At 38.4% G+C, this 13,396-nt stretch overlaps 1 protein-coding gene across 1 annotated transcript; it reads right to left on the bottom strand.

Moving 5' to 3' along the window:
- Positions 1–741: 741 nt before the first annotated feature.
- Mkks (MKKS centrosomal shuttling protein) lies at positions 742–9,121 on the bottom strand. Its single transcript, XM_050131918.1, has 4 exons — positions 8,103–9,121; positions 5,241–5,416; positions 3,744–3,854; positions 742–1,665 (listed from the first exon to the last, which is right to left on the bottom strand). The coding sequence occupies exons 1-4, from the start codon at positions 9,082–9,084 to the stop codon at positions 1,228–1,230; spliced, it is 1,707 nt and encodes a 568-aa protein (XP_049987875.1). The 5' UTR covers positions 9,085–9,121; the 3' UTR covers positions 742–1,227.
- Between the last annotated feature and the right edge of the window lie 4,275 nt (positions 9,122–13,396).

The raw sequence follows: 13,396 nt of genomic DNA, 5'->3' as shown, positions 1-13,396 counted from the left end.
TGCTCCAACTTTGATTTCTTTTGATTAGTAAGATGGTAATCCTGCTGGACCCTCTTGCTCCAGTAATTTTACTACTCTATGTCCTGTGCACTCTGAAAAAAGGACACTGTCACAGATTTCTTTCTTACTACTTTCTTCTTCTTCCTTTTTTTTTTCTTTTATAACTATCAGTGGTTCCTCTCTGTGTGCTGATGTACCTCCTAATGCAATACTCAGGTCTCAATCTTACTTTATAATTATTTTATTATATGAATGAGTTAAGTTTGCCTGCATGGATCTCTGTATACTATGTGCCTGCCTGGTACCTGTGGAGGTCAGAAAAGGGGTCAGATCTCTTGGAATTGGAGTTTCAGAAGGCTGTGATACCATGTGGGTGCTGGGAATTGAACCCTGGACCTCTGGAAGAGCAGGCAGTGGTCTTAACTGCTGAGCCGTCTCTCTTGCTCCTCAATTTTACTTTTAATCACAACGTGCTTATGATGGATTTTTTTCTGTCATTTGTTTCTGCCAGAATGAGCTTCTTTGAAATTATTTTCATCAAAAATTCTCATGCCATGTTTTACCATCTGAACTTGCATCATTTTCTTCAAGTATTAGTGAAGTGTTGTCTTCTACTTCGGAAAAGGGTTCTCTACTGCCTAGGCCTCAGGCATGGCAGTATCAAAGCTCCTGTATTAACCTCCCAAGTAGCTGAGATTGCAAGAACATGTTACCTATGTTTCTATTATAGGTTATATATAGTTTTAGGAAACACAAATGATTTTATTAAAAGATCCTAACAAAATTTCACAATATTTAAAATAAGCCAACAATGTTACACCAAGGAAAGAATCAAGTTTTATAAAAAGCTAAATGCATATGAACAATAGTTTCCATGAAAAGGGAAGACTACTACCTTGCTAGTGGGAAAGGTTCAGGGTCACCCTTTATTGGAGCAACTCCCATATTTTAAGGTGACACACTATCTTTAGTATTTACAAACCTCCAAACATAAATGCATGGTACGAACACCAGATGTGACACGATGGTGACAAAGCAAAGGCATCAAGAACTACTATCAGCCTACACATTTCTACTTCACATTCATGCTTTCCTTAAGAAAGTAAGTCTACATTTTTATAAATCATCTCTCCACCTAGGCAGAACAGGCCGTTGAGAGAACAATCATTTTTTTTTTCCTTAGACATCTGAACTAGTTTAATAACAAAAATATACCATTCTCTTATTTTAGTTTTTATCTTCAATGACATAGGAAAGATCTAAAATCAAATTGGCTGTCTCCACAGCAACCTGCAGGCCACTAAGCTTGGCAGTGAAACAGTCCACAATTAAGTTGCTGGCTGAGTCCACAGCTGCCTGTGACAGGCAGGTTTGTGGTGCAAAAGGATGATAAGTGCTTCTTAAGGAAGACCAGCTGAGTCCTTCCTGGCTGTTGCACAAGCCACAGCCACATCGTGACAGCATATCTGGCCAGTTAACAGAAGCAGAAGCCGCTTGACCTGACCAAAAGTGTCCATACTTCATGTCAATGAGGATTTCACCGCCATCGTGTTCTAAAGAGCCAACAACGGCTTCTAGAGCACTGCAGAATGCTTCAGCAGCAATCCGGAGTTCCGCTCGAGAATAACCATCCTCTTTGACAATGTCGTCTGCCTTATTATGAACCTAAAGAGGAATAAGACCAGTGAAAACAGACAGATCAACTCATATAAAAATGCTTCAGAAAAAGATGATACTCGATCAAAACCTTGTTCAAAAGGTTATTCACCTTCATTTCCTTAGATCTCACAACAATGCTGATTGGCCTGTGTCAGTCAACCTGGTTGGCCAGAGAACAATGTATATTCCCAGTCACTAACCAGAATGAAGGAACAGACCTTTTTATCAGTTTATTCTAAATGGCTGACTGGTGGCACCTTCTTCAGTATATAAAGGACAATGCAGATTATAGGGTTAACAAAACAAAACAAAACAAAAAAACATGAGTATAGAGAAAAATTGCTAAAGACTAATGTCCCAAATAAAGTACTTATTATATCAGCTAAATGCTTGAGAGCTGCTTAAAATTATACTGCAAAATTACAATTAAGACATCATTTAGGGATATGTGTAATTTTCACTTCAATGTTTGAAAAATGAAGATTCTTCAATTTAATCAAAAGATATTTAGACTTTAAACTTCCTTTTAGTTTCAATATCCTAAATTATTCTGGGGGTAGGGAAAAAAAGGAGAAAGGGAGAGGGAGAAGAAAGAAGAGAGGGGGAGAGAAAACAATGTTCACAAGTGGAGGCCAAAGGTCAAGGTCAGATACCTTTGTCTCTTGTTCTCCACTTTGCAGTTTTGAGACAAGGTCTCCCACTGAATGGGAAGCTCCCTGACTGGCTATGCTGGCTGGCTGGCCAGGGAGCATCAGGGATTCTCTTGTCTCCTCCTCCCAGAGCTAGGATTCTTACATGGCTGCAGGACTCAGGTCCTCCTGCTTACCTAGCAAAGGCTTTACCAAGAGCACCCTCCCCAGCTCCATGGAAACGTCTTAAAATAGAATTGGTAAATAAGCAAGCTACGAACTGAATTATGGGTAAAGAACCCATATCTTTGCTCTTTGTAAACAGTTCCTATCTTCTGTAACCAGACTTAAAAGTCAGATGACATGGTTTATATTATACACCCCTCCACTGTTCGATACTGTCCTGTTTCTTCTAAACCCTACTTAAGATATCTCTTTTCTCCAAAACATTTTTTCTACGCATTCAATCTTATTTGTAGATTACATTATCACCCATTGATCATCATTAGATTGGCTAGAAATTGGTTTTTCATAAAGTATAGTTTGATAACTTCTCAGGAATTGGTTTTATCTTCAAATGCATGTGGAGTGATCTGGGAAAGGTGACATGATTATGCCTGTAAAAATATTCACTGTCTCTCTAGGTCCAGTTACGTCCTGGAAATTCTGTAGGGCCTCTCTCAGGAGCTGGTCAACCAGGAATATGTGGGGAACATGCTTATCTTTTTGTATCTACTTTCAAACAAAGTAGGCTAGGACTATGAAATAACTGATAGGACCTATAACACACTTATCTAACGACTTTCAGTAAATGGAGACTAACGAGAAGTCTAAATAGCAGAGTTGGTAGGACCCATTTAAAAACTGTCACGACAGTCTGGAGAGCTGGATCAGTGGGTAAAAGGGCTTGCCACTCAGCCTGACGACAACATGCATTACATGTTGTCCTCTGACTTCCACATGTAGGTGCCGTGGCATGTATGAATCCATGTATGAATGCACACATGCATGCGTGCATGCACACACAAAGAAAATAGTAAATGTGAAATCTGATCCTTGGGATGTGTAATCCATGAAGTTGGCTCTTCTGTTGATGCTCCAGAAAGTATTATACATATTTTGAACCACAGTTTTTTTTTGTTGTTGTGAGCATTAGAACATTAGATGCTGTTGAATTTCAGAACTTCCAATAACAGAACGTCAGCTTCAACAGGCATTAAATATAGATAATGCTCAGAGAACATGGCCAGTTGCTAGGTTAGATTCATGATAACCAATACAATCAACTCAGCACCTTGTACTTATGAGTATTACTTTCCTAAAATATTTTCCACTACATTATCTGAGTTTTGAAAAGTTAAGTATCAAAGCTTGTTGGTATCATAATGTGGCCATTGTCTCACAAAACAAAAACAGCTGACAACTTAAGTAATGCAAGGAGAATGTCTAACTTACCTTGTGTCTGATATGAGCAGCCAAGTGTGTTTCCGTACAGCCACCTCCCAATAACACCCATGGTTCCTTGATTGTTAGCTGTAAGACATGCAGTGCTGTCTGACATGCGAGCTAAGGAAGAAGCACATCAGAATCAGGATCTCACCCTGGGACGTGAACTCTACACACTCTCATAGTAACTTACAGAGATATAGTTTCAATTTTTAATTCTCTGTGTGTCAGGGAAAGGTGCATGCCAGAACACATGAGTAGGGGTCAGAGGGCAACTTGTGGGAGTCTGACATTTCTTTCCACTGTTTGGGTCCTAGAAATTGAATCCAAGTCATCCAACTTGGATTTTTTTAAATACGAAAAGGCTCTGTTTGTTGATTTTGTGTGTGTATAAGGGGTCAGTTTGCAAATGTGTTATGACAGGTGTAGAGCTTAGAGGACAACTTGTGGGAGTCAGTTCTCTTCTTCCATCATGTGACCCCTGGGAACTGCACTCGCGACATTAGGCCTGGTATTGAGTGCCTTTACCTGCTCAGGTGTCTCAGTAGTGCAAAAGGTCCAGATTTCAATTCATAACAAACAAAATCCATTTTACCAAAATAGTAAGGTGACTAATAAACATTTCCGATAAAGATTAGAGAATGAAGAGAGACTTTTAAGCCATATATCTGTTTTCACGGAATTAGATTAATATTTCTTTCACATCTACTTTGCTCACAATTGCACAGCCTAAAAACATCAGTGACAATGAGGTTTGCTGGTCCTTCCGTTAAAATCCAAGTCTAAACAAGGAAGTTGTACAAATGTTATAAAGCCTGTTTATAGCACCAAGCAATAGTAAGTAAAAAACATGCAAATCTGATTTACTAAGGATGAATTTTTAAGGATATATGAATCTTTAAACTAACAAACAGTCCTGTATATTGTCAGTTCCCTTATATAAAACTTGCAGAAAACAATAAACTCTACTAGAAAGTAGGTGACTGGGAAATTCACTTTGAGTCAATTATTCATACACATTAACAGCAGTACACACAGTCCAGGCATGATCAGCCTGTGGTGTATGGGTTACATGCTTCCCACAAGAGCTATGAATGCAGCAACACATTTGTAGATGATAATGTGGCATCAAGTCAAAAGGTTGGATGACGTAGGCAACTCATCCTATTCTCAGGAAAACTTCACATCAAGAACCTTTAAGTTTCTTATAAAAAGCAGAAATGATAGCGTACAATATATTCCAAGTTTACTATAGCAACCAACTAAATTAGCTTCTTTGAGCCATTGCCTTTCCTCTTCCCTCATCTGATGCTCAGATTGGATCTTGTCTGTACCAACCTCCACTCTTGAGCTATACCTCTGGTCCCTACTTCTGTTCCTTTGTGACTTATTATATCACAGTGGAAACTATGAAAAATTGTGAAAAACAAAAACAGCACAGCCCTTAACCTGCAGTACCTGCCATGACTGCTTCATCCATGCTGTAGGCCCTGGAAATCCACCTACCTTCAGCTCCTCCCAGGTGGTGTCGTTTCGACTGCAGAGAAGCAAGCTGCAGACAGTTGTCTCATGAGGAATAAGATGGAAAAAGTGTTTGGAGCCAAATCTTGCAGGGTGCAAATCTTTCACACTTCCATAAGTAGTAGAAGCTATTGTGTTTAGGGAACCAATAGGCATTGCTCCTATTTTTTATAAAGTATAGAAAACATAAACTGCATAAGCAAAGATGGAACTCTTAAAATGAATAAATATCCATTTTATTTCAAATTTATTTATTTATTTAATTCAAAATTCCTAGCTAGTATAAAACCCCTCACCAAAGCTTATCATTTAAAATATGAAATACAGGATAAAGAAAGAAAACACATTTTAGATCTCTGAAGTTCATATTCTGCTATTAAGTGATGCTCTTTGCTTGTGTAGGCTCTTTTGGTTTATGAACTTTGTCATAGCTGCCTATCTGTTGCTGTGATAAACACTCCATTAAGGGGCTGGAGAGATGGCTCAGAGGTTAAGAGAACTGACTGCTGTTCCGGAGGTCCTGAGTTCAATTTCCAGCAACCACATGATGGCTCACACCCATCTATAATGAGATCTGGTGCCCAGAACACTATATACATAATAAATAAAATTAAAACAACAAAACAAAATAAAAAACACTCCATCAACAGAGGGTAAGGGCTATTCTGGAGCACAATTCCAGGTTAAAGTTCATTACAGTAGAGAAGTCACAGCAGCAGTAGCTCAAAGCAGCCATTCTTACCACAATCAGGCAACAGAGGGATGCGTGCATGTATACTAGTGCTTAGCTTGTCTTCTCAACTTTATACCATCTAGGAATTCCTGCCCAGGGAATAATGCCACGCGCAGTGGTCAGGCCTTTCTGGTAGGCAGACTGATAGTATTTATTCACTTGTGCACGCGCGCATGTGTGTGTGTGTGTGTGTATTGTTAGGCATTAAACCCAGAGTCATGTTCATGTTAGGCAGATGCTCTACCACTGAGCCACACTCCCAATCTTACAGACCTATCTGAACATCTGTTCAAAGCTATTTTGTACTCTCTGGAAAAGGCACACAACAAAATTACCTATATTTTAAGGAAGTTCAGGATCCCTGAAAGCCTAAAGATCAAAAACCACACATTAAGGAGAACCTCATTAATTTGAAAAGAGTGGAAAAGTCCTTTTTTAAAAAATTCATTTATTTCTTTGGGAACTCTAGGGCACACACACACACACACACACACACACACAAACACACACTCTTTGCCTAAGAGCTTTTACAAAAATGTAAATGGATATGCAAGTGCCAAAATAAAAATATGACATACTCATTTTACTTTTCTTGTCTTCTTATTCCTATTTCTTTATCCTTTCACTATCATGGGGGAAATTACATAAACCACAAGTTAAAATACAAATAGAGTGATTTGGGTATTAGCAAAATCTCTTAATGTAGTTAAGTTATATAGGAATCTACACCAATTTCAAAGTAAATGTAAGAAGTAACATTTAACACTTGCATATCAAAACTGTAACTTGTAGCGACTCACTTTTTTGGAGGCCAGTTTTTTTTTTTTTTTTTATTAATATACTTTCATGTAGTCCAGGCTGTCTGTCCTTAAACTTGCTATGCAGGGGAGGATTGAGGATCTTGATCCTCCTGTCTCTTCCAAGTGCTGGTATTAGGTATGTGCCACCTTGTCCACAGACTAGAAAACTCTAGAGTCATAATTTTCATGGTGTGTTCTAGGTATCTGAGCTAAGTCACAAAACTGGACTAGTGCAGAAAACCAGTGCCATTCACAACACTGGTGCTATGGGAAAATGTTTCAAACTTTAACTTACCAAATCCAGAATACCTAGTATATGTTAGGCTGGAAACAGCCAGATCAATGCAAATTAGTACATAATTTAGGTCTGTCCTATGGCACCAAGAATGAATTCCAAATTATTCCAATGTTCCTAGTAACTTTCATTTTGATAATCGTTTGGCTGACAGTATCCAACGTTTGCCATACTAGTGAACTTTAATAGTTCATTAAGTTGAGAATCACAAGGCAGGTACCATATAGTTGTAGCTCTTTGGGAGACTCAAGTGGCTCCCTTAGGGTCAGCACTTGGAGACTAGTCCCAACAACATAGCTGGACCTTGTTAAACAAAAAAGCAACCATCACAGTCAATATGGATGTAACTGACAATTCCTGATTTTGTCACTGCAGTTAGAGGACACTGACTTGAGAAGTGGCTCACATAAGGGACTCTTCAACCTTTTTCCTGACCACATATGTGTGTTTAGTCTGTTAGGTTTGTGATTGTTATTGTAGATATCAATCCATCAAATATTTAAATGCCTGAGGACCAGATATGTTAGAAACACTGACTGTAAAAGGTACTCTTGGTTCAAAAGAACCTAGCTACACGTAGTTTTGATAAATGTCAAACATGTATAATGTATTCCTGCCTCCCAAATCAGGAACAACTATTTGGGCAGAAGGACAGAAATTTCTTGGAGTTATGATAACAATGAAGATGAATATAACAGGATTTAAAAGCTCTGTCAATTTTAAAAATTGTGTGTACAACATTAAAGACATTATTATGTTAGACTTCTCGACTGCCTATACAACACTAAGGGTTAGATCATAACAGACTACACTTGGGTTGAAAAAGCCACCACCGTTTCTAATAACTGGGAAGAGATCTTTGAAACAACTTTTGCTGCCAGAGACGAGTCAAATGCTATAAGGTTTGTGGCTTCTAAATATTTTCAAGGTATTAACAGTGACACAAACCAAAGTTCTCTGCTCAGAAAGGGAGGATGATATATTAGCTTTAATGTACAAAAGCCAAGAGAAGTTTTTACCTGTGACTTTGCTCAGGGGTTCCATCAGAGTCACTCCAACTCTGTCAATGGCAATAATGTGATGCTCACTGAAGAACTGTTTCAAAGATGGGTGTATAACTTTTTGGCACAGGACAAGACCTACATGGTCACTGACTAGCTGCCTTCCCAGATTAAACAACTGCTCTAAAACTGCATTCTCAAGGGACACTTGGTAAGGGACCACCACAGTTCCTTCTCCAGCATTAGAAAAATCTCCTGATAAAGAAACACAGAATAGCGCCACCTTGAGGGCACTTGACTTCCGGGTGGATAATCTCCTTAATTGAACTTCTGACATTTCAATGAGCAGTCCAGGTAATATAGTGGAATCTGTAACTCCTTGGCCCTTTAAGGGAACAATTATATTCTTCCCTAAAATGAATCGGTCTTCTGTACTTTCTGGAATTGTAAGCAAAAAAGCTTTCAAAAGCAAAGCACTGATGTGATCTGTTTCCTTTCTGGTGAGCATACAGGCAGGTTTGCTGGTTAAGATACTGTGGACCAAGCCAAGGAGGATATGTGTACTACTGAAATCAACCGGGATTCGACAACTACAGGCTTCAGACTTGAGATAACTGGTGCAGAAACTCAGGAGGTCTTTATTTAACTTAATAACCTTCGTGGGTGTTAAGTCTATCCTCTGAGTATTTTCAATCAGGTTACAGCAGAGAATGGCTGTAAATAGGCCACAGTCACTGAAGCAGGACACATGATTCTGCACAGACGCTGTTAGGACCTTCAGTACGGGATGGGTGACTGAAAGGTTGCGAAGCAGGGCTGAGGACTGTGAGGTTGTGCACACACTACCTCCCAAGCCATTGTGCAGCTGCTTCAGCCTCCCTGAAGGGCCATAGCATGACACTAGGATTCCTTTCAAGACAGAAAGTGTGGACCTGACTCTCTCACTTGTCAATGGTTCAGCTTTACAAAGCGATGGCTTCTTAGCTTCAAAACGAGACATCCTGCTTCAGGTGGAACCTGTACAGGTAGCTTTATTTTGTTCACGTTTTTCATTTATTGCACTGCCATGTGTTTTAACATTAGAAACATTTTTTTCACGAACGAGAGTCTGCATTCAGCATTGCCAGCTACAAAAATCAAGTGGTTTACAGACAATAACCAGTAGACATTAATTTAATGACATTAATAATTCCAAGAATTTATTTTGCTTCATTCTTCAATATTCTTTTGTTTGTCTCTGGACTGAGACCTCACAGACTCTTTTGCAGCTCTCTGCATAAAGTATGTTCCAAGATGGACACCTACAAAAGTCACCCCGGCCACAAGAAGCCAGTTCTTTCTAATCCAACTGGGGTTTTTCATTTCTTCTTTTATTAGCAAGTTCAGATTCAAAGTTGCTTCTTTCTATAAGAAATTAAAAAAATTTAGAAGAATAATTCCAAAGTATTTCATAGGCAGCAAATTTAATCATTCTAATACTCTGCTCCATTTTTAGAAAAGAATCTTAACTATCACAAGCATACTGGAAGTGAGAAAGGGAAACTAATGGACTTCATACTTTTGCTTCTAGAAAATAAGTAACACATTATAAATCTAAGTTTATTTTTCACCCTTACTGACTAATAGTCATGGTACTAGGTACTCTATAACTCCAGAAGAGAAAAGTAAACACCATCCCAGCTACCTACAATAGTGACCTTCCTGCAGGATATGCTGGCGCAACAGTGGCACAATGCTGGAGTAACCAACCACTATAAAATTGGATTTGAGGCCCATTTCATGAGATGGAACTTCTGTCTGACATTGCCAAAGTGGCCAATAACCTGAGACCAGATAGATACTGGACCTAGAGGAAAACCTAATTATTCTGCTAAAAGATCATGGCAGTAAAATGACATTCTGCTATACTCGTATTAGTGCAGTGCTTAGCCACCATCAGAGAAGCTTCCTCCTGCAGGAGACGAGAACTAATAGAAACCAGAGAATGAGAGACCTTAGAACACTTGGTCCTAAATGGGAAATCATCAAACCCTCCCACCTCAGCATTGAGGAAGAGGAGGTGGAATGATTGTAAGAGCCAGGGTGATGGATGATTCCAAGGAAGCAGTGTCTTAGATAGCAGGTCTGGAACATACAAACTCACATCAGCTGGGGCACCATGTACAGGTACAAAACAAATGGAGTCCCAGTGCTAAGATGGGGAAGTAGACATAAGCCTCCATTCCTAACACAGAAGTTATTTCCACTTGACAACTACTTTCAAAGCAAAAATTAGATTCTCCTTGTTTCATTGAGTATACAAACAATACATAAAGGCAGGCTCCATGGTCAGCAGATGGACAACATTAAAAAAAAAACCTCATAGGTGTTATCGGAGATTTTTTTTGTCTCATATTGCATTTCTTAACCTTATTTGTCTTTTGTTTGCATATTATGGTTTTTGATTTTGTGTTTTTATGGTTTTGCTTGTGTGTCTCTGCATGTGTTTCTTGTACACTGCTTGCTTGTTTTCTTCCTTTTCTTTCTTTTCCTTTTTTTTTTCCTTGTTTGTTTTGAGAGAAAGCCTTGATTTGGAAAGGTGGGGAAGTAAGAAGGACCTGGAAGGAGATGGAGGGAAAACTGTGATCATAATATATGAAAAAAAAAAATTTTCCATTAGGAAAAACAAACAAAAAAAAGGCTTTGTTCTCTTGTGATCTTAAAAACAAGTTCTTATTTCTTTATTTGGTGTAATTTTTATTTTTTAATTGTTTTATTCTGCTTTGAAACTATGCTTAGACAGGACTGCATTTAAATCAAATCCTGTTTGTAAACACATGACAACAGGATAGCTGTGATGGTTAGTTTAACTGCTAACCTGACACATTCTAGAATCAGTGATAGAAACTCAGTGAGGGCAATTACTCAATTAGTAGAAGACTTGCACGCTGTGGGTGTGAGGATTCTAGACGATGTGTAGAGAGTGAGCGAGAACTGGCCCCGATTCCATTCAGTGACTGTGAAGATGAGCCCAGTCACTTCAAGGTCCTGCCACCTTGACTTCCCCAACAATTCCACAACTTGGAATTGTGAGTCAAAAGCAAAACAGAACAACCCCCCAAAAAAGTTCCCTTCTTAAGTGTATCAGGATATATGTTAAAGCAACAGGAAAAGAAAGGAAATTAGCAGTTGTGAGCATTCCTACTGTAGAACTCATTATTACAGTCTAGATTTAGTTGAATCAATCAGTGAAACAACTGTATTAGTACACAAACTATGCTTTATAGACTTGGTTAAAGTCAGAGTTAATTTTATAGTTTCATCTACTAGTCAATCTTTTTCAAATCCCTAGTCAACTAATGCTCTCTAAACTGTTGGTCAATGCCAATTAAAAAAAAAAAAAACTAAGAATGTGCTCAATGACAAAGAGAAAAGGAGCTCAAGCTTTGCAATTCAGTTTCAAATTCTAAGCATCACACAATGTTACCACATACAAACCTCTCAGTTAAAAGAAAAGGAGGAGGAAAAAGGTGCCTAGCAGAAGTGCATTAGTAGTCTATGTAAGGCACTAAAGTGCAAGCCTTGAGGCATGACATTCTGATGTGTTAAGAATGATGTATAAGAAATTCAGTTTATGGATTTTATCTGTTGAGGCTAGGTGTCATAAAAACAAAGGTTTACCTAATTATTAAATAATGATTTTCAGGAATGTACTAACCACGTTTGCCACTTGAACTGAATTTTGCATAAGTAAACTAATCTTGGGTCAGCATTGGATAAGTGGATAAAGCACCTCTCACCAAGCCAAACTGATCTAAGCGATGGAACTGTCTAAGATGTACCAAGCCTATCTACAAGTACTGTTCAAAACAAAGCAACAACAAAAACTGAAAGTGGGCTTTTGTTCTACCTCCTAGTTTACAGAAACAGATGCAACCCACTAAATTCACAATGTGGGAGATTTCCAACAAAGTAGATGAGGGGTGATATACTCCACTCCTGCAGAAACAGATAATCATTCACCAAATGTATGCTTGTCTGGATCTAGATGCTAAGAAACTCAGTTTTTTATTCTGTTGTTGACTTTAAAGATAAATTCAAAAATATGATCAGGAACTGGTCATGAAGTCATAGTAAAGAGTTCCTGTTAGTTTTCTCAGTGTTGTCAGCAAATGTTGGTCCCACTGCAGTAGTTTGGATGTTTACTATTACCATTAAAAATACAGAAAGGGTTTACTTTAAATTCTTCTATCAGTTAAAAGAAAAGGATGAGGAAAAAGGTGCCTAGCTCACTGGTAAATCACTTCTAACATGTGTAAGGCTCTGGTTTCAACCCTTAGCACTGCTCCCAAATCAAGACAGAATCACAATACTGCTAAGTGTAAATGTGTACACTTGGAGGGTCTAGTTTCTACCCTTTCTTTTCTCATAATGTTTGAAACTTTTTACAAAACAAAAACTATCAATGGACAGACATAGCACTTGTTTTCATGAGCTTTGCTTATTTGGAATGTTTAGAGTACTGTGAACTCGGCTTTAACTTCCACCTATCCTAAACCAATTTAAATACTTAATTCTCTTGGCCTATCTAGCAGTGTTGGGCTCAATTTTGTTTGGTTTCTTGTATTTCTTTGGAGACAAAATTTTATTACTATGTGGTGCAAGCAAGGTGCTTTTGAACTTGCAATCCTTCTGCTTTAGTCTCCTAAATCCTGGGATTACAGGTGTGGGCCACCACACCCTGCCCTCTCAAATCACCTACTGCTCATTGGTATCTAAGATTTCTTACTATGTTCACTAACATTTTAGGAAATACTTTCTCTTCTTAGCTTTAGTACTTCATTTTTGAGCAAGGATTTTTTTTTTCTCTTAGAGTCTGACTATAGATCGCCTCTATAAACTTTAAAGTTCTACACATACACCCTAAATGGTCTTACAGCAATCTGGGAGAACTTATCTATAAATATCAAGCATCTAATAAATCTAACTCCCTTTTCCTACCAATGAAAAGTCTTTCGGCATAGGAGCTGGGTATGTAGACAGAACTTTCTGTCCTGCCTGGTCCCTCAGCCATTTAGTCCCAAAGAAAGACATAGAGGCTTACCTTATAAACTGTTTGGCTAATTATTAACTAGCTCTTACAATTTAAATTAAACCATAATTCTTGCATGTTTAGCTACGTGGCTTGGTACCTTTTTTCAGTGAGTCATTTTGATCTTACTTTCTCTGCTTCTGGCTGGTGATTGTGCCTCTGCCTTTCCTCTTTCCATAATTCTTAGTCTGGTTCCCCCCACCCCCCCCCCANAAACTGTTCCACAGACCTGATTAACAGC

The sequence above is a fragment of the Alexandromys fortis genome, unplaced genomic scaffold (genome assembly GCF_014885135.2).
Source record: "Alexandromys fortis isolate MF-2015 unplaced genomic scaffold, M_Fortis_MF-2015_v1.1 scaffold_6, whole genome shotgun sequence".
Classification (NCBI taxonomy): Eukaryota; Metazoa; Chordata; class Mammalia; order Rodentia; family Cricetidae; genus Alexandromys; species Alexandromys fortis.
The sequence above is the reverse complement of the archived record's forward strand: the minus strand, read 5'-3'. Positions and strand labels throughout refer to the sequence as shown.

Excerpts from the sequence above, each read along its gene's own strand:
- Mkks (XM_050131918.1), bottom strand. The coding sequence starts at position 9,084 with ATGTCTCGTTTTGAAGCTAAGAAGCCATCGCTTTGTAAAGCTGAACCA. Across the intron at positions 5,417-8,102 it reads ACCCCTGAGCAAAGTCACAG|GAGCAATGCCTATTGGTTCC; the intron begins GTAAAAACTTCT and ends TATAAAAAATAG. Across the intron at positions 1,666-3,743 it reads CTGCTCATATCAGACACAAG|GTTCATAATAAGGCAGACGA; the intron begins GTAAGTTAGACA and ends ATTCCTCTTTAG.